At 43.0% G+C, this 27,543-nt stretch overlaps 1 protein-coding gene across 11 annotated transcripts in view; it reads right to left on the bottom strand.

Annotated features, from left to right (window-relative positions):
* The window catches only part of FBRSL1 (fibrosin like 1), a 792,844-nt gene that overhangs the window by 274,876 nt on the left and 490,425 nt on the right, over positions 1-27,543 (bottom strand). For all 11 annotated transcript variants that reach the window (XM_081174684.1, XM_081174690.1, XM_081174687.1 and 8 more), the window contains exon 5: positions 9,083-9,112. In XM_081174684.1, the coding sequence (XP_081030810.1) occupies positions 9,083-9,112 (30 nt within the window). The remainder of the gene's footprint in view (positions 1-9,082; positions 9,113-27,543) is intronic.

Here is a 27,543-nt window from a genome sequence, read left to right as displayed (position 1 = left end):
GTGCTAGTCCTTGCACTAATGGGCAGGGAACACTGGAGGCAGCCCAGTGTCTTTGGAGAACCGTCTGATCATGAAACGTGGAGAGCTGCATTATACCAAATAAAGTCGGACCACTGGGTCCATTTAGCTCCATACTGCCTGCGCTGAGAGGCAGCAGCTATCCAGTGTTTCAGACTACCCTTTCCATCCTTAAAGCATTTCCCATGTTAAAGCATATCCCACAGAACCACAAACTTTCCCCACAGATGGAAACTGGTATCCTAAGGCTTGGACACCAAAGCCAGCAGAACAGAAGTTATAAAAAGGGAGAGAGAAAAGGACAAGAACTGTAAGGCTCTGAAAGGAACAGGTGCATGAAATTTCTTTTGATGGGTGAAAGATTGTGTCTGGAATCTGGCACAGAGGGCTGTGCCATTTGGGGAAAACATCACGTTTCTAAAGGTTCTTCCATGTCACCCTAAAGGAACACAGGTAGGTCATGGCTCAGAGGATGGTTTCAAAGTAGGGTGGTTATCCTATTAGAAAAATCTTAATAAATTAGTCATATGAGTTTAACTCGATTCATCCATTAAATCCCAATCATTCTAAGAAAGAAAGAAAGAAAGAAAGAAAGAAAGAAAGAAAGAAAGAAAGACCTATCCCTTTTAAAGACTCCATAGTAGCTCAGTAGTATAGCTAGGGAGGGCTGGGAAAGGCCTCACTGCCTGAACCTTTGAGGATCCACTGCTGGTCAGTACAGACAATGCTGAGCAAATGGACCTGTGAATTCACCTGGTATAAACAGCTTCCTGTGTCCCTAACCATGGGGCAACTATTCAGGAAAGCCAACCAGTACCACACTTTGACCAGATGCCACTGAAGAGAGGCTGCCACATAATGGTGTTTAGGCATTATGCCAATTAAACCATCATGTGTTTAGGCATTTCAGCAATTACCCCAGGGAGGAATTTCCTCCCAATGCAAACGGGAAGAGGGATTTGCCTCAGGGCCACAGCAGGGGAGGAAAGGGTTAAATTCTCTCTCCATGCCTGCTCTGGCCTCTGATCCTATTAATTATGCTGGAAACTTGTATTTCCAACTTGTATTTTATCCAAAATCTGTAGTTTACCCTCTCACAGGGCTACCATTTCGAGCTCTCTTAAACATAATACAGTCCCTCTGCCTCTCTTACACAGGGGTGGATGAATCTTCTAAGAAAACACTGGATTATCTGACGCCAAAGTCCATGTCCATGATATGAGGCTGACATGTCATAAAAACTTTAATACTGAAAACTAAGGGCTGCCTTTGGTGGGAAGCAGGTGCACACAGAAGCCCACCCCTTTTCGTTTCAGCTCCAGGTCTTAGCTACTTGAGGTTTTAAGCTTTTTCCTGCCACCATTGTAACACAAAATCAAACCACAGCATAAATATGCAGCGAACGTTTAATTAACTTAGAAGTGCAATGCCATTTGCACCCCTACCCCTCCTTCCTCAGTGTCTTATTTAGTAAATGAAGAAATGCCTGATATCTAACCCTTGATTTGTAGAGCTCGCTTATGCTCTGGGTCCATACAATTAAAATGACAACCCATAATTTCACTCGCAGCAGTTGGGAGCCCAAGAATGAAAGAGCACGAATGTTGAATTACTTTGAGGGAAGGTAATAGGTTCTCCCTCCCCCCCCCCCACCGCCCCACATCCCACATTTTATACTTAATACTGCTCCAAACATTGTTATTAGCAAAAGTCTCAGCAACATTTTGGAATAATGATGAGAAGGAATTAGTCATTCCCTTGTTTTACGCAACTTGACTTTTGGCTTTTCGCAGAATGCCATTTAGCGGGAGCACATTACCAAGCTGCTCGCCTCTTTTCATCTGAACGCTAAAGCAGGTAAGAGACAATAAGAGGAACTGTTGATGGTTTATATTACTCTATTATGTTAATGTTCACTAAAGTATGCCATAAGCTCTCTCATTACATGTGTATAAACCAATTCTCTGTGGTGTTATTCCTGTGCTAAATGCTATAACTACATAAATCTTGAATTAATGGAGACTTTATAGTTCCTGAAAATGAAGGGTAATTGCTGTCTGTTAATGCTGTTGTAGCTAGTAAAGGAAGTATATATTTTCAGTAGCAATGTTTATGGGCCGTCAGAGCAATGCCACCGTCACTGCTACGTGCTGCAGAAGATCTCCGGACAAACTGGGAGTCCCTGTCTTTTTCCCCTCTGAGGCAAATGAAAAGTAAAGCAAAAACAAGGGAGGGATGGAGGGAAGCCATAGGAGGCTCTTTCCTATTGTTCATCTATCTCGGTGTTGTGTACGCTGAGAGGCAGCAGATTTCCAGGGTTTCAGGCAGGGAGCACTCCTTGGCCTTTCTGCATGCAAAGCAGCTGCTCTACTACTGAGCTACAGCCCCATGCAAAGCTGTCCTAGATGCTCTAGGATAGTGGTTTTCAATCAGTGTGCTGTGGCACCCTGGGGTGCCTTGAATGATGGTTAAGGGTGGCGCAGGCAACATTGGCTTCTGTCCCTCTTTCCTTCCCTCCCTCCTCTGATGTCCTCTTCCGTCTCTACCTCCCAAAGGTTTGCACAGCTGTTTATTGCAGCACCCCCAACTATAACCTCCGTAGGCAAATGATGCCTCTGGGAGGCTCCTCTCTTTGGGGTGGAGCGGGGGCAGCTCAGAGACCAGGGATGGCAATAGCAGCTGCCTGGAGGACTCCCAAAGAGAGGGGAGAAGAGAAGAGGCTGAGGGAACACTCCGCAAGGGAGGGTGTTCAAACAAGGGTGAGAGGCTGCCAGCTCTGCAGGCAAAGGGTGACAAAACTGGGCTCCTGAGCCTCAGAGGGGTGCTGCAGAAATAATGTAGTTGGTTAAGGAAGCCATGGACTCAAAAAGGCTGAAAACCTCTGCTCTAGGAAACAAAACAAAAGCACCTCCAGATTCTGCTAAACACCTTCTCTCAAAATCAATAAAGCTCTCCCTCCTTTTCTGTCAGATGGCTGTTGCGGTTGCTCGAGAGTAACCAGGCAGGACTCCAAGCTGTCTTTTACAGGCTTTATTTTGGTGCAAACTATTTACAGTGAAGAGCCCCAAAGCTCATGTCTGGCTCAATCGCTAGCGGAATCCGGGAGTGGTTGTCTTTTGGACCTCCCCCAACATAAGAGTTTCGTTACCCCCCGCCTTCTCCTTCCCTCTTTGCGCCTTCTACAGGATGGGTGATGGCAAGGGCATGTTTCCCTCCTGTCTAGCTTGCCCAGGAGCTGTGTTAAGGCTTCCACCAGCATCCTCTGGTCCTTGCACCTCTTCCCCACTGGAGGTGGGGCTTTCTTCCTCCCCGGAAGAGGAACTGCTTCGCAAGATTTTCGGAGGCTCCCTGTAACACAACTGCCCTTCTGTTTCTCGCCTCTGAGCCAATGGCAGTTCCCTGACATTTTCCTTTGTTTTAAAGAAGAAAAGGTGGGCACACTGAATGCAAGATAGAAGATCTGTCGAGCAGATTTGTCACTGACAGTCATTTGGAACAAAATTTTAATACTGCAATTATGGGCCCATTCTCTGATCCCAGCTGGTATTGCAGTAGTATGAGTACCTGCGAACTCTTTCATCCCATCCTTTATTAAACCAGATTAAGAAAAAGACAGAGGACACTCGGGGGGGGGGGGGAAGGACCAAGGTTTGGTTGGGCTGTAGGCATGAATGGGACCCGAGACATCAGTCTCCAAGCCTCTGTAAACACCAGGCTTTAGAGAACATTATTTTCTAAGGTCTCCAGGGCACATGGGCACCCCTGCATCCCACAGTATGTGGCCTAGGGCAGATGCACATGAGGCAACAGATCAGCATCACCTGCCAAAACACTGCTGCTTCCAGGAACTGAGGCAAAGGCTCAGACCTCTACTTACAGTGATGTGATGCATGCATTTGTCTTTTCTATCATGGAATATAGTCCTGTTTAGAGGCAGAGACCTAGTTAAAGAAACTGATGCCTTGCTTTTTGTCTTTACAGATCAAGAAGGCAATACAGAGAAAAGACACAGAGGCATTCTCTCTTCATTTTTGTATGTGCAAAGGCTCGTTGGTTAGTCCATAAGTTGAAATGAAGCGTGACGGCCATCTCCACCCCCCCACCCTGCTCTCAAATATCATCTGTACAGAATGATATAATATTCTTCCTTTTCTGAGAAGGACAGTTAGGTTACAAGCCATACGCAATGCAGCTTCCTCTGAAGGTAACCTCAGATCCCACATTCTGAAAGCTAATCAATGTTGTTCAGATTTCAATTTCTTCACTACAAGGTGAAGTCAAACCTAATCTAACAAACGTCAGTCTCAGATGTAATGCTGCTAGCCAGGCCTACCCAGTGTAATTTAGATAATCATTAATAGCATAGCTGTATACTAAAACTACATGTCACTTACAACTTCATCTGAGCATTGACTGGCAGATCTTTCAAGTAGTTTTTCTAAATGATTGCTTTTTTGCCTTCTTTGATTGGGGAAATGCGAGAAATACTGTGATTCAGCGTCGGAAATAATATGAGGGAATTGAGTCTCACCATGTTCAGCCATGTAACACTACCCTCTGTTATCAGGAATCTAGACGGGGCAGACAGAAACCTAAAATATACACGGCAAAGAATTATATGGAGAGACGTAAAAGGGGGAAAAAGAATGCATTTCACAGAAGAACTTAGCTCTGGCAGAGAACAGCTACTTGTGTGGCACAGCAAGTTCCTGGCCATCTCTACCAAGCAGCAGCTACAAATTTTGGCAGGCACCAACACTTATCATTTAGATGACAGGTTAAGATCCTTTCATTCTCCAAGGCTTTTAATGGGTGATTGGTGCTGGCTGCTGCTTTTATCCGTCTGTTTATTTAGACTTCATCGCTTGTTGATACTGCTGTGTACATTTGTTCTTTCACGATGTCTTCTTAATTAAATTATGAGAAACTTTCTGTGTATTTATTTTAGACATTTCTATACTCTCCTTCAGCCACAGGCTCCCAGAGTCAGTTCACTCCATAGAGCCACGCAATAACGCTCAAGCAATCCAAACACCAAAACAAACAGGTAAAAAGCTGCAGATCAAGCGGCCACAGCTCAAATATTTGAGAGCCTGGGAAAATAAACCTTAAGTATAACAAAGTGGGCAGCCCTTTGAAAGAAGGCGCTCTGCTCCCAAGGGGCCATCACTGTGGAGACCCTTTCTCTGCCCAATACCCACTTCACTTCAGATGGTAGAGGCAACCAATGCTCAGCTTCTTCTACTGGTGCATTTGCACAGAGTGGATCTCTCCCCACCTTGCCCTCTTGCTCTCCTTCCCAGTAAGCAGCAGCGACTTCTACTACAGGTAAGCACCCATCATTCCACCGTCCGACCGCTACTGTTGATGTGAGAACAGGCACCAAGCTGTGTGGAGCTTAGCTGCCAACAGATTAGGAAATTTTAACACAAAAGCTAACATACCATATATGCAAACCAAATAAGGGGAGAGTTCAGGCACCACTGCTGGGAGATAAATAGGGGGTGGCAGTGTTTTCTGCCCACTGCAGACACTGGACGTGCCAATAATGTGATGGATTTATGCTAGCACAGGCCACTACAGCTCTTCACAGCGGCGTGAAATGGTTGCACTTGCACCAGGTAGACTCAGCCCCATCAGTCCCTCTTCCCCTTTTGGCCTCAGCTACTTGACTGTGGCAACCGAAAAAATATCAACACACACCATAATACAAGCTGTTGTTGCTTAATCCAGCCCTCTCTCTTATGGCTTATGTGTCAAAACACATCTGTGATTTCATCTGGGGCAACTTTAAACATGCAGCAAGACTTTTAAAAGAAGGCAGTGAAAGGATGAAAGGCAAAATACATTTTCCTGATTTTGAACAGATGGGGGAAATCTGCTTTATTAGTGTAGGCTTCCCAGGTATCTTCCTGCATTTGTGGTATTTTTTACCTCCTGTGGTTTTAGCAGAGGTCAAACAGAAACACTTTATAACTCTGTAAGGCAAATGACAACCCAATTCTAAATTTGAAAATGTGCAAATTTTCTGCATCTCTCTGTTAGTTTTATAATTTGATTTTTTAAATAAAACATTATTATTATTATTATTATTATTATTATTATTATTATTATTATTATTATTATTATTTTGAGGTGGATATCTTGTTCAGCAGTGAGGGTTGCACAAAGCTTCCACTAGCCCACCATTCAAAATGATATCTGCAACACTGATAGCTAGTGAGATGGGGAACATGTCAAAGGAAATTTGAAATCAAAAGGGTTTAACTATGAGTTTAAGAACCTTTCTGTGACTTAAGTCAGCCCAACTTTTTCTGGAATTCACCCAGTCTTTGTAAGATGAGAAAGTGGAATTCTAAAGGATGTTGAGATTTACACAATCATGGATCCCAGTTTGCCCATTCCTAGTTTAACTGAAAACCAACCACCAAAGCTGGGTTTTTCCAAATAATATTTTTCATTTACAATGGAACCTTGGTTCTTGAACTTAATCCATTCCAGAAGTCCGTTAGATTTCCAAAATGTTTAGAAACCAAGGCATGGCTTCCGATTGGTGCAGGCACTCCGGAAACAATAGCCGGCAGCCGCATTGGATGTTCGGCTTCTGAAAAAAGTTCGCAAACCAAAGCATTCATTTCCGGGTTTGCGGCGTTTGGGTTTCGATTTGTTTGTCAACTAAGCCGTTCAAGAACCAAGGTTCCACTGTCTTTTAAATACTTTAAATATTGCATTAGAGACCAAAATATTTATTGTGGCATAAACTTTGGAGGACTCGAGCCTCCTCTTTCAAATAATACTTCTTGCCTCTGATAAAGTGGGCCCTAGATCATGAAATTTGTTAGCATTTAAGCTTCAACAACAGGGGTCGGCAAGGCTTACCAGGCATGGGCCAGATCACTCCTGCAGAGATCATCTGTGGGCTGGACCGATGCAGCGCAACGCCGGAAATTGCTTCTGCGCATGCCCAGATGCCAAAAATTGCGCCTGTTCAAAAGCAATTTTCGGCATCTGGGCAGGTGCAGAAGCAATTTCTGGCACCATGGACATGCGCAGACGCGATTTCTGGCATCTGGGTATGCACAGAAGCGATTTCCCGAGCCGCAGAAAAGAATCGCCAAGCCGCGCCAGTTTAGCACAGCACGAATGGGCGGCTCGGTTTGGGGGCAGCTTGTGGGCTGGTTAAATGGCCTCCATGGGCCTCTCCCGGCCCATGGGCCTTAGGTTGCCGACCCCTGTTCTACAAGAATCTTCTCTGTTTTTGTCTATTGGAGAGATGAATGTTGAAGCTTCTATGGAAGGGACTTGACAAATGACACTCTATTATATTGGTATCTGTGCTATGACCAAGTGAGGGGCTGATACTTTATTGTAAAAGGTAGGACCCGTTCTACCCAAGCAGCGGTTCACAGCACTCTTGTTTATGAAAACGTCCTCCACTACCCTGAGACTGTGCCTCATTCAACGACTATATCGTTCTGGACTTTTTTGGATGCCAAAGAGGTTCCATAGCAAATTATCTCCATCCCAAGACATTAGTGATGCATGGCAGAAACTGGGTACCTTAGCCAAATGGTGTGGAGCTGCCCAACTGCAAGCCCCTCTTGGGGTTAATCTTCCTGCTTTTTGAGAATTTACTACCAAATATACATGCATGACACCCAGCCAAATGTACAGTGCTTCAGCACTGGAGGGGGAATATGGTACCTTCCGTGCAACACCTTCTTAGTGGCAGCATCTCAGCTCTAGAACTCCCTTCTAAGATACAAAGGGTGGCGTTGCTATTCAACTTCTGGTGCGAGGTAAAGACTTCGTTATGTCTGATCTGGTGTTTCCTGGATTCATTTATAATTCATTTGCCTTGTTTTAACCTGTATTATGCTGTCACTTATGCTGTTTTGTATATATGTTATTGTTACCCACCCTGGAATTATTTTTGCAGTGAAGAGTGGGAGAGAAACGTTTTAATTAAATAAAAGCATTTAACAAACAATTTGTAGTTCCTGTCTTTATCTGAACTGGAAATGTATTGATGTGAGTGCAAAGAAGATAGATATGAAAACATTTGATCAACATTTCTTGAGAGTTATGACAACTCAATATATTTGTATTTCTAATTTATATGGCCAAAACAATTTCCATATTTTAACACTCCCTTTTTGTCTGAATGTTACTTTAATTGTATTCTTCAAAAATTGCAGTAAAAACTTCAGCCCACTCAAAGACAGAACCAAGGCAGCTGTAAATGTCAGCATGGCCTGAGACTAATCTCTGATGAACTTGAAGGTTATTTACAGGCAATAATTTTTTCTTTTAACACAATGTCAGTCTGAAGCTCACAATGGAATTCAACATAGTCTCATAGTGGTCTCACTGCAGTCCGTGGGAGTGCTTCAGAGTTTAGTGATGTTAATTAAACTTGCCTCTTCTATAGGTGGGACATTTTTAGGTCAGTGGAGGTCACTGGGTTTAAACAAGAACCCATACATTCATCTCTCCCCATCCCAAACATCTGACTATAATCTCCAAATGACTAATGCGAGTCTCAAGCAAAAGGGTCAGGGGTAAAAAAATCTTTGCTGCATGATAAATATGTATGCATGACGCCAAAATATACCTTGACAGTTACAACATCATCTGCAAAGACGGGTTACTGGTTGTCCATCTTCGAAACCCATTACGAAAACTGACATATTCAAAAGTCATTATAAATAAAATATTGCCTTTCAAGCAGTTACTGAGGGAAGTCTTCCTCCAAAATAACATGATAGGAATGCTATTGCAGTCTTGAGTGCTCTTCCAATCAAAGTACATTAATCAAAGAAGGTTGTCATGTTAGCAACAACAAACCCTATTTTATGTACATAGTAAAGCCCAAGGGAAAAGACATCTTGTATAGTGACCCAAGGCATTTGAGGTTTAGCAATCACTATTTCTAAAATCTGGCATAAAAGCAGATAGGATTTTTTTTTTTTTTTAGTTTCCTCTTACTTTCCTGGAAAAAGCGTTTCCAAGCTTCAGGAAGGCAGTAGAGTCAAAACAGAAAGGAAAGGATATTTGGACTTACCTTATCGTCAATGTCACTCTCACTGTCACACTGTAGATTAAAAAGAAAGAAATAGAAGACTCTGTTATGAAAAGATGCAGAAATTATTCACATCAACGTATACAACTCAAAGCCTTCTTAGCACTAAGGGCCTCATAAGATAAGTAGCACAATTAGAAGGGACTCCAATAACCACATTTATTTGAATTTTAGAATTCTTTGAGAGTATTGGTAAGCATGTAGATAATGAGGTGTGTAAATTTTATGAAATTAATAATAATAAACTTATCTATATGAAAGAAACACAAGGTAATACCAATAAAAAAATGTCACAGACTCCCTCCATTTTTATTTTTACAATACAACCAGAATTTTGAATTTCCCTGACAAATCACATCATTTCCCTTTGAAAACGTATTCCCTATTTTAACACTGAAATAAATAATCTCAGCATGTTACCATGAACTAAATAACATACCCAAATAATGCTATTTAAAATTGGATAAATACACAAACATCCCAGTAGATAGGCATTAGCTGCCCTGAGCATTTGGAAAAGTGAGATATTTTGGGCTGGGTAAAAGGCCATTTGATGAAGTCCTTCACTAAAAGTTCCTAGCATATCAGTCATGGCATATGAAGGCAAATGTTCCTCCTATGTATTGGAAACTGTTCTGAGAGAGGGCTTTAACACCCAGTGAGGTTCATCCCTAATATTTAAATCCTTGTTATATTCATACTGTCCTTTGTATTTCTGATATTTTTTATGATCTGCGATATTGTGTGTGTTGCGGCTGGTCTGTGACCGTATTAATAAATTCATTCATTCATCCCCAAGAATCTGTATTGAGATCAGGACAATTTAATTTGTTCATAAATTATTTGGATTTAGAGATGAATACCATAGATTGCAGTAGCAAACTGTGAAGATGACCCAATTTATTAAGGACAGTGAAGTCCTGAGTGGACTGTGAGGATCAAAAAAAGGATTTTTCCAAACTGGCTGCCTGGGCAACAGAATGGCAGAAGCGTCTCAATGTCTGTAAAGGCAAATTGGGACATAAACATTGACTCTTATCTGCTGTTCTGTTGACTAGTTAGCCAATTTGGAGAGATTCTTCTACAGATCCTCCTCACAGTCCATTTGGGACTTTACTATATTGATTCAATGTCTAGACGGGTACATTGGGACACAGAATCCAAAATACATATCTATTGACTTGGGGACATGTGGAACCTAATTTGGCTGTTACTGTTCAGGTTTGGGATCAGTGGACGACCTTGGGGTCTCAAAGTTCAATGATTCCATGTGTGATGCTAAAATTTGGCGCCCTCATCTCTTGCCTTCCATTCTATAACATACTGTGGTTGTCGCGCCCCCTGCAGCGCACCCAAGGCTCCCCCCCCCCCCCGTGTGACCGAACTGGTCACACTTCCATAAATCCGCCTCTGTTGGGATCATAGTAGAAAGCTTACTAAAAATGCTGGCTGTATGATTTCTATCCATTGCCAGGATGTGACCCTCAAATGCCTTTGAGGGAATGAAACCCTCAACAGAAAGAAAGCGTTGCCCACTTCAATGTGATTCTACTGGGAAAGAGCTATCTTTATTCATTCCGTTGTTGAAGTGATATAAAATACAAAAGACTTAAGACTGTGGGGCATGCAATACTCTCAGCAGTCCCCTAGAGCTAAGGAGCACAGTTGCTGGCAAGGACAGCAGCAGAGGAATTGGCACGCCCAGGGGCAGGGCAAAAGCGGGGTGCACTGCGGGGGCCCCCAGAGTCTGCCTGCCTCCTCCCACTCAGCCACCCTACAGCTGGGGGGGAGGCAGTGGGTGGACCATTTGGGGCAGTGTGGAGCCTGTGAGTGCCCAAGCCACTGCGTCACTCCCAGGAGAGAAGTGTGGCTCAGGTGCGCTACAGGCCCCACGGTGAGTGCCGCCCGGCATTTTGTCACCCCCCTCAGTGGTGACACCCGGGGTGGACCGCACCCACTGCACTCCCCTTCCTCCACCCCTGGGCAAGGATATATGGAGCAATGCAGTTCCTTAAGTAACCTGGTCCCAAGTTTATCAATTTGTAGTACAGTTGCTCTCCTGTGCTTAAAATCTCGGGAGACTAAAATTCTTAAAACATTTTCTAGATGGGAAAAAACCCATAAAGTCAAGAAGGAGAAGGGGTGGCAGTCGTTTTACACTGGACACACTTGCTGGCTTTGAAAATGGAATAGTTCTATTTTCAGCTGTACATATGGCAGGATAATGACACCTTGGAATGTTTAGGGATGCATAGATCTCACTGGCTGGAGATGAGAAAACATTACCATTGCAAAGTACAAATGAAGCTATTGCAGCCTTCTCTATGGGCAGAAAATGACCTCAAAAGCAGCAGGGGGGTGGTTTCTACATTAAAACAGGGAATCTCATCTTCCCCGGAAAATATATTATGGCACATTTTGTCAGTTGCCCACCAAGGGCTGCTTCTCAAGTTACATTATTTTAGACAGAGGATATGAATTAGTTGACTTTGGATTTTGCGGTCAAAGCACTAGCAACCAGTGGGAAAGAGATTTGATCTTTGGCATCTTACACTGGTTCTCCCTCTGAGGGATACTAGACGTCTGCTTCTATCAAAATGGACAGAAAGACCTCTAAAACCTAGGAGCAGTTATTTGTATGCCATTTCCACTTCCCGGTTTGTCTGAAGGCATGTGAGGCAGCTGCCTCAGGCAGCTAATTCTGAGTATCCAGAAAGGACATCAAATGTTCATTACTGTTGTTCTTATCCAAACACAATGAGTTCTATGGAAAGAGTTTGTTAGGTGAGCGTTTGCATAACAAGTCAACGATTTCTACTGATTCCTATGGGGAATTTTCTAATGCATTCCTGACCACAAAATGTTGGAACCCCCCCAGCTTATCACGCCCCCCAGAAAACCCAGGAAAACTGCTATTTGATTTGTCCTATTCAGTGCCATCTTACCCATAGGTGCTAGGGGTGCGGGGCACCCAGATGCCAGGCTCTCAGGGGTGCCAGGCCGAGAGTCCGGGGCCTGAGAGTTGAGTCCGAGGAAGAGCCCGCACGTTGACTGGAGCGCCACAGTGGGCTCTTCTGCTGTGGGCGGCTCTGTGCCGTGAGTTTGGGGGCGACTGAGCCAGCAAGATGCTGAGGGGGCCAGCTGCCTCCACCCTCCTGCACACCTGGGACTGGGCAACCTGGGGGTGGGCTGCCGGGCAGATCTTTGCACCCCAGTGCCGCATATGCTTAAGACAGCCCTGGTCCTATTGTTCCCTCTCAATTCCTCAGCCAACCAGCAAAAAGTAAACAATGAAGTAAAAAACGCTTGTTGTTCGAATATCTGAATCTGCAATGTGTATAGCAAGGTTTGGGTACTAATTCCTCTCATTTGGATAAGTGAATTTTCAAGTCTCTCCAGGTCACATTTCCTCTCTAGGCTACATCCTCTTTCCCCAGGCCACACCCCTCACGGGTCTTGCTTTGTCTTGTAGGACATTGGACTAGATGACACTTCCAACTCTACAATTCTATGATTCTATAATACTTGCTTCCCTCGATTGAGGACAGAGAAGGATGCATGAGTGTGTGTAGAAACAAAGGTAAGATGGACATTAATTGTTCTGCTCATATTTGCCTCACATTGACCTGCAGGTGGCTCCCAAAAGGTTGCCCAGAAGAAAATGTGACCCCTGGAATGAAAAGGTTTCCCCATACCTGATGTAAGACATTTAGAAGACTAAAAATATTAAGGAAAAAAAATAATAATCAGAAAATACCGTATGGCTGCAACTCTTTAATGCAACGAAGAACAAACAAACACAGAACACACATTAATAATAGCAATATTTACAATAGCATAAGTAGGTTCACCTTACAGATCTTTTTTTAATTGACACAAATCAGAAGAATGGTTAACAATGTACATGTTATAGTACTTTAACATGTTCTTTGTTAACCATTCTTATGATTGATATTCCTTAAAAAAAGAATGAAAAAAGATCTAGAGCATTCCTCAGCAGGAGTAAAAGGGAAATTTGTGGTCTGGTTCACACATGTGGTACTGTCTAAGTACATTCATGTACAGTTTTTAATGCAAGACTAACAGGGATTTGATCTGCTTCTGGATTAAGCAGATAATTTCTGTGTTGTTTGCAGACTAAATTTTCTGGGCACGAGTGATTAGTCCTGGATTTCCTTTGATTTGTTTTCCCGCCTCACTGAACTATGGGAAGCTATCCCATAATCCTTTGAAGAGGTGGGTTTTTTGCGTTGTTTTTTTTAAGGACATACATTGCTTGCCAAGGAAATAGAACCTTTTTCTTCCTTCTTCTTGAACAGTCCCCTCTAAATGGATGTGTCAGTTTAGATGCATTCTGGGGACAACAACAGATGTACCATTTAACTTCTGACACACATTTAAAACAAGATGTATCTAAACTATTGATACCCAGGAATTATTTATGTGTATATTATTAGTATTAGTATTGAAATGTATATTCCACCAGCACATATAATTAATAAGAGACATCTTTTACTGTAAAATTCTCCAGGAGTAGCTGTCTTAGTCTCTTGCACCAAAGGCAATGAGGGTTTTTGTAGCACCTTAAAGGCGAACACATTTGTTACGCCATGAGTTTCTGTGGACACATGGTGAACTCGAAGTGATGAAGTGGGCTGGAATCCATGAAAGTTTTATACCATAGCAAATCCATGAGTCTTTAAGACGCCACAACACACTGTTGCTTTGGGCCTGCTTTGCAGTAAAGGTAAAGGTACCCTTGACCCTTTAGTCCCAGTCGCGGACGACTCTGGGGTTGCACTCTCATCTTGCTTTATAGGCCGAGGGAGCTGGCGTTTGTCCGCAGACAGCTTCCGGGTCATGTGGCCAGCATGACTTAGCCGCTTCTGGCAAACCAGAGCAGCGCATGGAAACGCCATTTACCTTCCCACCGGAGCAGTACCTATCTATCTACTTGCACTTGACGTGCTTTCGAAGTGCTAGGTGGGCAGGAGCTGGGACCAAACAATGGCAGCTCACCCCGTCGTGGGGATTCGAACTGCCGACCTTCCGATTGGCAAGCCCTAGGCCTTTGGACCACAGTGCTACCCGCGTCCCTGAGGTACCACTGTACTATCGCTTATTGGAACCATGCAAATCAGCCGCTTCTCCCTAGTTCTCCTACTTAATTACAATCTGTACCCAAGTTTTGCCCTGTGGGCAAAACTAAGACTTATACAGCAAAAAATATTATTTAGAACTTACTGGACTACATTACGCTTATTTATGGAAGGGCTATCTAAGACATCTAGCTGCTGAAGACGTAACAGGGACAACAGTTCTTTAAAACACATGTTCTTACAATGTCCTACATTGGTAAATTTTTGGCAGAGGGTAATAGAGACAATCAATGCGACTGTATGGAATAATCTTAAATTTGCTGAGGAAAATATCCTTCTGAATTACCGTATATACCCAATACTTGGAACCTAAGAAAGGGACAATATGAGTGGACTCTCCATGCCTCTACTATGGCAAACGGACAGGTATTGATGAACTGGAAAAAATTAAAATGCAGCTCCCTTTAATGAATAGATCAGGGGTCAGCAAGGTTTACCATGCCTGGGCCGGTTCACTCCCGCAGAGATTGCCCCGTGGGCCAGATCACGTCTGTGCAGACGCGATTTCTGGCGCCGCAGAAGTGAGTCCCCGCTTTGCACTGTGCCGGCACACAGGGACTTGTCAAGCAGACGGCTCAGTCTGGGGGTGGCTCGTGGGCCGTTTAAATGACCCCGTGCGCCATTTGTGGCCCATGGCCTGCAGGTTGTCAACCCCTGGAATCGATAGAAGATACGTACGAATTTGCAACACAGGAACAAATCACATGTAAACATAGACTTGCCATGGAAATTTTTAAGAAATATTTGGAATTCATTTTTATAAACACTGTATTACATTAACTGTAGGATAATTACAATAACAATCTTGCAATATTTATAAGGTTCTTTTGTACTGCATATGGGTATTATGTATTTTTATTTTTCTCCCCCCTTTTCATGTCTTATTTTACCCTGTGCACTTTCAATTTACACACACACACAACTTTTAATCTTTTTTTATCTCTCTCTCCCTACACACACACACACACACACACACACACAATTAGTTTTTATTAAGGTTTTTGTGTTACAAAGCAAACAGATAAATAGGGAAAGGTACATCTATTTTTTCACCTTTCAATTCATAGTCTTTCCCACAGTTTGTTTCCATTTGGTGAGAGACACTTTTGTCATAGACATCTTGCAGCTGGGGGAAAGGGAATGGAATATACATACATATATACTGTGTTTGCTTAGCTGCCAGGCCACACTGTGCTAAAAGAAACTGGGAAGAGCAAAGTGTGCACAAACTACTCCCCAAGAACCAGCACATCCACATGGTTTTAATAAACTAAAGTTTAGCTTATTGTGACGCAGGGACGCGGACTTATAAAAAATATTGGGGGGGGGGGCGGGAAAGCTCATGAATAATAAATAAGCTCATGAATATGCAAATAAAGTGGCGCCGCCTCCTCGTGAGCAAATAGGGGAGAGCGTGCTGCGCCTATTAATCAGCTCCGGAGCGGAAATTGGGTGGAGCTTTTGCTCGGGAGGGAGGGCAGGAGGCATGCAGCCCGATCCTGTGCATTTTGGGCTGGGGGAGGGGCGGCGATGGCGCTCTGCTGGAGGGGCGCCGGAGATTATTGGGGGGCGGAGCCCCCCCAAACGAATTTTTGAGGGGGCTCGGGCCCCCTCAAGCCCCATGGAGTCGGCGCCTATGTTGTGACGTGTGCAAACAAGTATCTTACAGGTAGATCTGCTGGGTCTACTGAAGTTGCCACTGTATCATCAAAAACCCTTGAAGTAATGGTAAGAATTTTTGAACGTGGAATAGGAGAGAATATTTGAAGACACACACACATTAAAGGGGTAAACTAGGTGAGACCTGCGGCTACAGGGCAGTATACAAATTTAAGAAATAATAATAATAAACTATATTAATATACTGGAGTATATTGCTGGTGCCCAATACCTCCTGAGTGTGTGTAATTCATGAGAACCCAAGCCCCAGAAATAAATTGGTTCTGAGTCATCCTGCTGTGCAACTATTATCTGGGAAACCAGAGAAGCAGCACATTCAGAAGAGTGGGGAAACAAAAACCAAGGTGAAAGTTTGCTGGTTTAAGCCATGCAACAAGCTTTTCTTACAGAATGTGAGCCATGAAGGAATTTAAAGGGTGGAGGGAGAAGAGAAAGCTCTCCACATCTTCACCTCCCACGCAGCTGTTGTCAATGGGACAAAAGCCCTTGTCAAAATACACAGTTAAAGAAATGTGAGGAATGGCAACTGCTGACAGCTATGGGGGCTCATTTAAAGACAAAAGCCTCAATTACCTGAATTTTCCTACAGGCCTGTTAACACGCCAGGTCTATAAGTAAATCTGTAAACAGCCTATTGTGTTGTGTTCATAAAGGCTTGTAAAGGGATTACTGGCAGAGTTGTGCCAATTGCCTCTTAATTCCACCAAGAATGTTTGCAAAGGAGATCCTAATTGCCCCACTTTTCTTCTTCTTCTTTTTTTGTAAAAACAGTTTGGGGACAGAGGCAGGTTTAAGCCTGAATCTTGCTAGTGGCAAGTAAGCTTTTAAAAAATGAAATCCCAAACAAACAATACTTTCTGGAGTTTGCTTGATCTGCTATCAACGAGCTGGTTGTTGCCAAATGTGTACTGGAAGTGAAGGCAAGGCTGATCTTTCTAGGGGCGAGACACAGAGAAAGAGAGACTCCCGTATTAGAGTTCCCAAGTATCCTTGAAAATCAAGAAAGGCCTTGATTTGGACCTCATTTAAACCTTAATTATTAAATGTTTCTGATTTTCAAGAAGTTTCACTGACCTTCTTGATTTATAAGCAACAATGTCTAAAGGCATTGCTTTTTTCTAAAAAATAATGTTTAGGGGTACTCTCATTTTCCTACACATATTGAAATATTGCCCCTCAATGAGGCCAAACTTAAGATTCACAAAATGTTTAGGGGTATGCGTACCCCTGCATACCCCCAGAAAAAAACACTGTCTGAAGGTACTGTTTCCCTAAGAGGAAAAAGTAAACCAATTTCAAGCTGCTTGAACTGTCATAATCCCCCCCAATATAAAGAAAACCAGCAGTTTTAAAAATAGAAATTATAAAATAATATACTCAGCAGCCATATGAATACTCAGTTATCAAGTGACAAAAATGTAACTTTGCCTGAATCTAGATGACCTCAAAAGCTTTTCCTTACTGTAGAGAGCAATAAACATGATAGCTGAAACATCTTCCAAAGTTGTGCGGAGCAAACAACGTTCTACAACAATGCAAGAATTAGTAGCAAATGTTTAGAAAGCTGGAGATGGTAGTAATCCAAAACAGTCTCTTAGACTGGTCTCTTGTTGGGGGCTATAATATAGGGCATACTGGGAGATCAATGGATAATCATAAGGGCAGGCCTCTGAAGGCATGGCAAGCACTCACCTGACCTCTGGACAGCTGTGACGCGGCTTCTTATTGGGAAGGAGAGGGATGATGTGGCAAAAAAGGTCGCCACAATGCAAGCACACCACTTGAGCCAATCTGCCACACCTGTTGGGTGCATTTGGACCATGCCAAAATCCCTGCTGCTTCACTCCACCCACCATCAGAGTAAGGAGTAGATGACTTAGTGTTAGGTGGTCAGGTGAGCCCTCCTGCTACGCCATGTCATCCGCTACTGTGAAAGAGGCTCTATTGGTTGCATCCAACTACAGTTATACTCAAAGATGACCCACTAAAATCAATGGTTCTACTTTAGTCATGCTTAATATTTTCAATGGGTGCATTCTGAGTAGAACTAACATTGGCTACAACCCTATACAGATATATTTGCACACATATAGCAATATTGTATTACACGCAGTATATGCAACTTTTGCAGAAGTTTGCATATTTTACCATGATTCTTAAATACATTTTCATGTTCATTAAATAACCTTGTTAATCTAAGGTAGGTTACAAATTCTTTGCTTACAGCCTGATTTCTGGTGGCATTATGATTTAGTATTCTGTTTTATGTTCTGTTATGGTCAATGGTCAAATAAACTGAAATGAACACATTCCTGTGCTTATTTTAAACAGCCTTTTTTGTTTAATCATGGTTAATGCTGAGTGGGTGCATTTCTGTACTGCTCAGATTAATAGCCATACTATCTTCTCTCTCCACACGGATCATGGAAGTGCAACAGCAGGGATCAAACAGTTTGTAGGTGTTTATTCTGTTAATCTTAAAGTCAACTAACCAAGAAGGGGAATGGGTTGAGGTGGTGCTTAGCAACCAAGCAGAGTGGTATGATATTCACAAAAGGTAGCAAGCGCCTGGATTGGCGGTGTAGTTCTGAGGGAGTTTTTCCTTTGTATGTTTAGCTGAATAGCACCCTGCTACGTACAAGGCCTGAACCAGAAAACAAAACAAAACCTCTCTCTTCCTTTCTTCTCAAATTACATAGTTTTCATTCACTTTCATTACTGAAGTGTTATCAGGCCTTGTTTTCTGGACTCCATTTGCATTATTTAAGTGACCTTGGCATTTTCCAATACTATATTCGAATGGAATCTAAACTAAATGGATTACATATTTCCTCTTCTGCCACTTATGTATCTCAGGTAGTGGGGAACAGTATCAGGGTTTTACAGTATTTCAGTTAGCTACACAGAGGGATTGGTGTCAGTTTGCATAGCTATTGATCCTACAGTTGACTGGACAAGACTTGTTTGTTAAAAGACACATTTCCTCTTTTTCATCTTCTTTCATGGTCCAGATCTATTCCCTTAGTCCTCAGTCCTATAATATCACAGTGAAAGTAAACCGTTTATATAGCAGGGTCTGAGATTACAGAGGATTCTCAGATGGTACAAGAGAGAAAATAAAAGCATTGTAAAAGTAATGTAGGAAGAATCACTGTGTAAAAAACAACAATATAGTTTGCTGCTTTAAATATACAGCAGACATATACTTCACTTATGCATATATTACTAGAATCAGTGTTAAATATTTAAAACCAGAAATGGTTTGGGGCTGCCTGGAAGGCAGGTACTTGCACAGCCACTTAATGCAGATACATTCAAACTGTGCCACGGATTCTCAGCTGGAGGGGGGAGGCAAAGGTGGCTACAGCTGCAGTGCTTGAGGCCCATGGGGGCACTGAGCAAGGTTTGGGGCAAATATACCAGGAGCATTGCCTGCAGCAGCAAGCAGTAGCTAACAGGCATTAAGGAGCCAGCGGAAACGACTACAGGGCTTTGCATTGTTCCTAAAAAAGCACAGACACTGCTTCACCAAATCAGAGATTAAACAAACCCTTGAGTATTGGACTAGCCCGAGGACAGCCCAATGATTATATGCAAACTGGAGATATAGGTAGGTAGATAGATATAGATAGATAGATAGACAGACAGACAGACAGACAGACAGACAGACAGATTTGGCATGGATCCTTGTAGCCCAATGTCTCTTAATGTCCTCCAGAGAAGTGTTTTTCAACTAGCCAGGATAGCTCTGTCAGTAGAGCATGAGACTCTTAATCTGTGGACGCACCTGGAACCCTTGAGTGCATGTCCCGGGTGTGTGTGTGGTGCAATTGCACTCCCTACGGCCTAGGCCAATAAGAGGAAGCAAAATGCAGGCTCAGTTTTCAAGTAATAAGGGCGGAAGGAAGCAGTGATGGAGGCATTGTCGCAATCCACCTGAGGTGTCATGTAGCCTAACTGTGGAAGGCCAATGCTCTAGTCAGAAGCAGCAGTTGCGTGAGGGCTAAGCATCCTTAGGTGGTTGGTGTGGAAGAAGGTTAAAGTCACTTTGTTTGATCAGTCTTAGAAGCAAATTCAGAGAGCAAGGACATCCCTTAGGTTGATTTGGGGAACATGGGGCCAAACTCCTCTACCTTTGCACCAGTACTTAAGGTGTTTGAGAGCTGAGGCTTGACACCACCCTTTTCAATGGCAGTGACAGAAGAGGACAAAATGTGCATTGCCATTGGGCAAGGTTTAAATTGAGGTTTCAGTCTGTGGAATCCAAGGTTCAAGTGTGTTACGTAGTTTCATAAACACTCTCCAACTTTCCCTGACACAATATCTGTTTACATATAGCTCCCGCTTCTGCCCAATCACTGCATGTGCAAACTGGAAAGTTCTAGGAAGCTGCCTTACATTAGATAGGCTATATATTCATCATTCTAGACCAATACTGTCTGCTCTGACTGGAAGCTGCTTTCCAGGGTTCATGAAGATGGCCTTTTACAGGCCCTGTTACCTGCTCCTTTTTACTGGAAATGTCAGGATTTTGAACACAAAGCATGTGCTGTCCTACATAGTTACCGTCCCCCTAAAGAGACATAAAAAAGAAAGAAAAGAAATAAAAACCTAGACATCCTTTTATTCAAGACCGACAGTTGGACTGCCCAGAGGACACAAGTGACTCATGAGTCATGCCTCAGTCTACCCTTGTAACATTTCACAGTGCTTAATTTTCGAAAAAAGAAACATCAGACTCAAACTTACAATGAAGCTATTTCCAGAGGTGAGTGCATAGGCCTTGATTTGTACCAAAATGCAGCCATTAAATGAACACAAGTGTCTCTGAACATGTGTGGAGTGCAGTTCCTCCCTCCCAGCTACCCCAAACCTGGGATTATGTGATGAGCCTTTAGTGGCAAGACACTAGGAAGCCGCCTTATATCATTTCAAACTATCTGCCCTATCTGCCCATTCAGAGCAACTATGGCTACTACTCTTCAGAGTCTCGGGCAGAGTTTTACCCCATCCCTAGCAACCTGAACCTTTTAACTGGGGATGAAGGGGATTGAGTTGGTGATTTAACATGCAAAACACATTCTCCAACCACTGAGCTATGGGTCTTCCCCCTAACATTCAAGCAGGCTTGAGCTGCAGACCGTTCCTTTTGGAACTCTAGAAGTATGTGAGCACTGGTTGCATTTACAAAACAGCATGGAAAAGGCATTCTGCACTTCCTCATAAAAGTCTGCTGCTATTTCGCATCTTCTAAAGCTGAACAGGTCCTGGGGTTCATATGGTTTTGAGGCCTAGCTGATGGAGCCCCCTGCTCTCTGTACCTCACAATGATTTAGTGGTAGCAATGGTGGCATGGTGTGTGTGTGTTTCTGTGTGTATAAGGGATGGGAGGGGGTGTTGGGTCCCTCTGCCACATACTCAGGTTTGGCACCATATTAAAGTCTGCAGGGTGTTGCTTAAGAAGATGGGAAGAAGGAGCTTTATCATGAGCCAAGCTGACAGAAAAGCCCACTAATGGGACTTGAGGCTTTACGCACAGAAACAAAAAAACAAAAAAAGAAGGAAGAAACTGCCAAAACATTAAGCTTCCGCCAAGTGTCGAAGGGCTACTGATTTATTGCAGCAATTTTGCCACTGTGTCCTTTATAAGGTCCCCCGAGTCTTTCCCCACTGGCAAGAAACTGTGAGCTGTTGCGGCTCAGGGAGAAGCGTAGAAGCTAGCCAAGAGCTTTTGCGGGGTGGGGGGCTCGGGGAGGGAGAGAGAAGATAGAAAGGAAGAAAGGAAGGGGGAGGAAATTGAATGTTGACTTGAACTTGCCCCAGGCAGGAGAGAGTCCTCTTAGCTCCACTAGCTCTTTGACAGCTTGATGAAATGAGTCCAGGGCCTCCCCATGGCTAGACCAGCTCTGGCTTCCGAATGCTGAGGGGGAGCAGGGCGGAGGTGGGGGGTAGGGGTAGAGCTGTAAGAAACAGACTGAGCCTCAGGGCAGCAATTTCCTTCCTTCACCACTACCCCCCTTTCTTTTCTCAGCATTTGGCTGGGAGAGGGAGGTCATAAGCACTATACATGTATAAACTGAGCTCTCTTTCACCCCCCCTCTCTCTTTCAATCTTAGTGGTGGCAATTTGGCAACTGAGGATAGCCCTGAGCGCTATAACTAATTTTGAGAGGCAGTGATGCATCAACATGGCTGGTGCAGGCTGAGCCAAAGGTGTGGGAATGGGTGTGGGGGTGTTGTTGTGGAGGCCATTTTGTTAAGTGACCAACAGCTGTCACCTGCAAGCTGAGAGAAGGGAAATCTCTCTCTCTCCGCCCCCCCGTGTGTCTTACATGAGGGAAATTAGGGTGGATTTTCTACCGTTCCCCTTTTACCACAGAGCACGTTAATCTTCCAATCCACAAAACAATAAAAAAATTAAAAGGAAAGGAAAGGCCCAGTGTTTGCACAGGAAGCAGTTCCTTGGACTCTATTATTGTCTCTGCACCCCCAAAGCTGCCTCCTTGTGTTACTTCCATGGGTCAAGGAGCCAACGGTTTAAAAAACACTATTTAAAAGTCTCTTTTCATTCCACAAAAGTGAGTTGATCTGCTACAGCGAGGGGTTGATTCCCAACGGGCCTCCGTATTCCCCTACCCCCCCTCCAAGCCCCCTTTTCTCTTCTCTTTTCCTTAGTCTTCATAAATTAATCAGGAAGGCCCTGACTAAGTCATTTCATGCTGTACAACATAAAAGGAAGTCCCCTGATGCTCCAACCTAGGATCTATTAAAAGCAGAGAGAGGAGGGAGGAAAAGCGGAGGGGGGAGAAAAGCAGTGGAGGGAGGAGGGGAAGGAGGGGGGGAAAAACCCTTCAACCTTTTTGATTTTTTGTTAGGATAAAAGCTGGAGGACTTTGTTACAAATTCTAGCCTACATCAAAACACCTTAAATAATTCAAAGAACATGTTTAAAGGGAAGAAACTGAATGTTGCTCTGATGTTCAGTTGCTGCAAACGCAGAATATTACCCCAAACAGCATAGCCTGTTAAGGGAGGCAGACAGGGGTGGGGGGAGCAGCCTTGAGCATTCCAGTTCTTTAGAAAAATGTCAGAACCTGTAAAAATCATAATTTCCAGCAACTCCCCCCCCCCCACAAATGTGTGTCTGTTTGCATGCATGATATAAACTCAGCGAGACTGAAATGTAGGTTCCTGACAAGCTGTTAACAAGACAACTTTCGAAATTCTAGTCTGGAGCTCTCTGGGAGATGGGCTGCCATTTCACTGTTCTGAGGAAGTTCATGACATGACAAGCAAAAATCAGGAAACAGAGACCTAAAAACCACGGTGTAATTTTCATTTGCTTCTGTCGTGAAAGAATTCAGGCAGAAATATTAGGAGGCTGAACAAAAAAGAAAAGAAAAGAAAAGACGAGAAAATGAACTGGAAAGTAATTGTTGGGATTTAACAAGCAGATCGTTTATACTTAAAAATATATATATAATATGGGGATTCTATTACGCGTGTGTGTGTGTGCCCGCGCGTGCCCCTGGTGCCAGTGGTAGGCCAGGTTGGGTACTGGTGCCACTGGCAAAGGGCTACAGCAGCTCAGAAGGACCCTTCACCAGGTGGCTGTTTTGGCATTGGGTGGGTAGGAGCGCCATTTCTGGATGGGAGCCATCTGCAGCAGCTGCATTGTGTGGGGTCTGTTTGTGTTGGGGGCCCATTTGTGGCCCTGTACTAAGGGCCCTCTGAAGTCCAATGCCAGCCCTGACAATGAGTGGCAGCTTCTAATTTACTATAGGGCAATGTTGGTGGATGCTCTTGTACCTGCGGAAGCTGTAATAAAATAATATTGCTAGCATTATTTTAGAGGGTATAAGGAATCAGGTTCTGAAGCAACTGAAAATCAATGGCATAAACCACACTAAAGACAGGCGGTTTTGCCAGTCCTTTAAAAAATGCTAGGAAGTCTGCAGATTTGATAATAAATGGATGGATGAACAGAGATATATAGATAGAGAAATAGAGATATGGTAGAGGTGGCCAAACTGTGGTTCATGAGCCATACTGGGCTCCTGGGAAATTTAGGGAAATGAATAAAAAGCAGGATGAAACGAAGCAATCCTTAGTGTACACTTGAGGCACAATGAAAACCTAAGCCTTCCTCCCTACACCCCCCACCCCCGTTTCCGTTTTCCAAGCTACACTCTGAGACTAAGGATAGGGATTCTGATCTGGCCACAAAAAAGAGGATGGGAGAATTATGTGTCAATTTGAACAACAGAAGTGTAGCAAGATTAAATGGGTTTAAGAGATTGTAGAAAAAATTCTAATGTGCGGTCGGAAAGATTGATGGGAAACTGGATAGTCTCACTCATTAAATATTAACCCGAGATAAAATGATTAGACAACAGTGCAGGCCCAATACATTTTGCTGCCTGAAGCGGAGATGAAATGCTTTCCCTGGTCTGAACCAAAGTCCCAATGGTATCTTATCACAGGGCTCAACATTTTAAAAGTTCTTGCTGCACCATTTGGACAAGTCCTGCCCTCATCTATACACCTCCCCACCCCTACAAGCAAAAACAATATTTAGCTAGGATATTTGGGTAATTGCGTTATCAGCAGCTGATGCTATTATGGATAGTATTGTCAACATGTTTATTTTGCACAGATTTTGACTTTAGTTGAATTGTCATAAACTGCACATTTTGTATTTTATTGTCTGATCCCACTGTTAAAAATGTTTGTTATTATTATTAAATTTTCATATTGCCCTTCATCCAAGGATCATAGGGCAGTTTACAATATAATTTTCTCTCTACACTCTATTATATCTTCTCCCTCTACATCAGGGACAGGGAATTTGGGCCTCCAGGTGCTGCTGGACTCTCAGCGGCTCTAGCCAACATGGCCAATGACCTGGGATTATGGGGGTTACAGACCAACACCATCTGGAGTGCCACAGGTTCCATATCTGCCAAGCATAAATAACACTTCATACATCTGATGACATGGACTGTAGTTCATGAATGCTTACCCATTCATAAATTTGTTTTAGCAAAACTAATGGAGTAAACTATTTAGATATAGCCAACATGGTGCTGCTCAGAGGTTGTTGGACAACTTCCATCATCCTAGACTCATTGGTCATGCTGGCTGGGGCTGATAGGAGTCCAACAAAATCTAGAGGGCACCATGCTACCTTCCCCTGTACTATAGCTTCATAAATTCAACTCTTTTTCTTTAGTTACTAAAATGTTCTGAGGAAGTGAAGCACCAAAGATTAGCATAGGCTACAGTCAAATCAGACAGAATCTTATCTGCAAAATACTAAAAACAGTCCCAACTGAATGGTTTGTCACAACGTGAGAATGTGCACCAGTGTCAAAATGAAGGAGTGCAGTTAGTGCAGGATAGGCAAAGCAAAAAATATTTTATGATATACAGCTTTTATATTAATCTTCCCCAGCTTGGTGTCCTGCAGCCCCAGCAACCATTGCCAATAGTCAGAGATGATGAGAGCAGTAATCCAATACATATGGAGGGCACCAGGCTGGGGAAGGTTGTTTTATGTACTTCTGGAATGCAACATATCAGGCACATACAGTAATAGGATTTGTTTGAGTTTGTTGGAAGTATTTGTTCATGCTGACATTTGTATAAATGTGGCACAATCTGGTCCCACCCACAGTGACAGTGACCGCACATGCATTCCTGTAGGGCTCAACAGAGCCTTGCTTCCCCTGCTGGTGTGCTTGCAATCAGCACAACCTGCTATTAAAGGGAACTAGCAGCTGTTATAGGGAACCAACAGACAAACAAACAACTTTCCAAAATATACAGTAGATTGTAAGGATTACTGAGATGTGTTGTTATTTAGTACTCCTGGTGTGATAGAGAACATTGAAATTATATAGCCCTTCTATGTGTCAGATGGAGATAAAAGAAATTAATGTGGTTAAAGAAGATGAGATGGGAAACCAATAATTTTAAAATGACTCTCTCTGGGCAGTGAAAAGTAGCATCCTGCAAGAAGCTGATAACATGATAACAGAGGGGGAAATACAGCTCTTTGTCCTATGATAGAAAATAAACTTTCCTAAGATTAAGTCACAGTATCACAGCCTGTTCTACAGCCACTGACTTAGCATATTTTCTTAAAGGAAGGAGGGTCATTTTTAATAATATTAATGGCTTCAAGTGCACTTTTTTGTATTGCTGAAATTTCCTACAGCAGTTTCCTGCCAGCTCATAATAGCCTTGTGCTGAGAAAAAAAACAACTAAGCATGTTCTCTGCTGAATAAATATGTTAATGAAGTCCCAAACAGAGCTGCATAACAGGCAGTGAGAGAGAGCCAAGAAAAGTTTAAATGTATTCTAGGATGAATAGCTGCAACATTATATATAACAAAACTCATGTTGCCTCTAAGCATTAATGAGTTTTAACCTGCTGACAGGAACACAGATCTCACGCTTATTCCTGGCCTGCGCTTAAGGAGACTCAGCTTAAAGGAACTCTTGCTGTGAATTGGGTGGTTGTTTGAATGGCTACTGTGAGGCCTCTTATGTACACACACAGTAGCCCTCTTCATTTTATTTATTTATTTAGCTTTTCTACCCACCCTTCAGCACAAGGGCCCAAGGTGCGTCAGTGCAGTGCTGGCCATGAAGCTTTATATAGTGCATAATTTGCTTATAACCTGTAAGACGAAACAACCTGAAAATAAAGTATCTTTGAGGAAGGCAGGTAAATGCATTTTTAAAAATGCTTGCATTTATTTTATTTTATAGAGATATGGGAAATGATCAATAGATATATTAAAACTAGAAATTCGGGCCACAATCCAGCCATAGTGCTGACCGTGTGCTATTTGCATCATGCATCACTCAGAGGAAACCTGCTCTTCCTATTTGCAGCCCAAAGGGCTGTGCTTCAGTGCTGAATGGCTGTTGCACATGTCAGTTAAAAAGCAAACTCCCTCCCCTTGCTCAGAAAAATTTTACAAGCTCACATCACAGCAGAAAAACTTTCCAACTGTTCCTAGTCACAGATATGTCTGCATGCGGCCCTAAAGGGTCTGGTTCTAACCCTTGGGACCGAAAGACGATACTGAATTTTGACACTTTTTATAAACTCTCCCCCGTCCGCACTGCTTTCTTTTTCATGCAGTAGAAATATAATTCAGGCTGGACCACTTTGTTAGCTCAGCCGCTTAATGAAAAACTGCCACAATTACTACAACAAGAAGCCTGTTTCCCTATTCCTTGACACCATTTTTCATATGCAGAGATTTAAAAGAAGCTGCTCTTGAAACCATTTTTCCCTAACCAAAAGAAGAAAGAAAGAAAAAAGAACTCTTCCTAGCAACAGCAATTATGATACTTTCATGTCAAATGAATTATATTACTGAAAATAAATCTTTCTAAGATGCACAAGAGGGTTATCTGGCTCCAGTCAGACTTATGCATTACTGGTTTTATATGTTGTACTCTAGTTGATTAATATAGGTAATCAAATTATATAGCTTTCCACTGTGCTCTCAAATTCAAGGCTATAATGTTTTCAATGACAAAGTTCATAGAGTTGTATAAAAATGTACCTCGCGCTGTACCAGGCCT

Source organism: Podarcis bocagei (assembly GCF_964188305.1).
Source record: "Podarcis bocagei genome assembly, chromosome: 16".
Lineage (NCBI taxonomy): Eukaryota > Metazoa > Chordata > Lepidosauria > Squamata > Lacertidae > Podarcis > Podarcis bocagei.
This window is presented reverse-complemented; position numbering and strand designations above follow the sequence as displayed.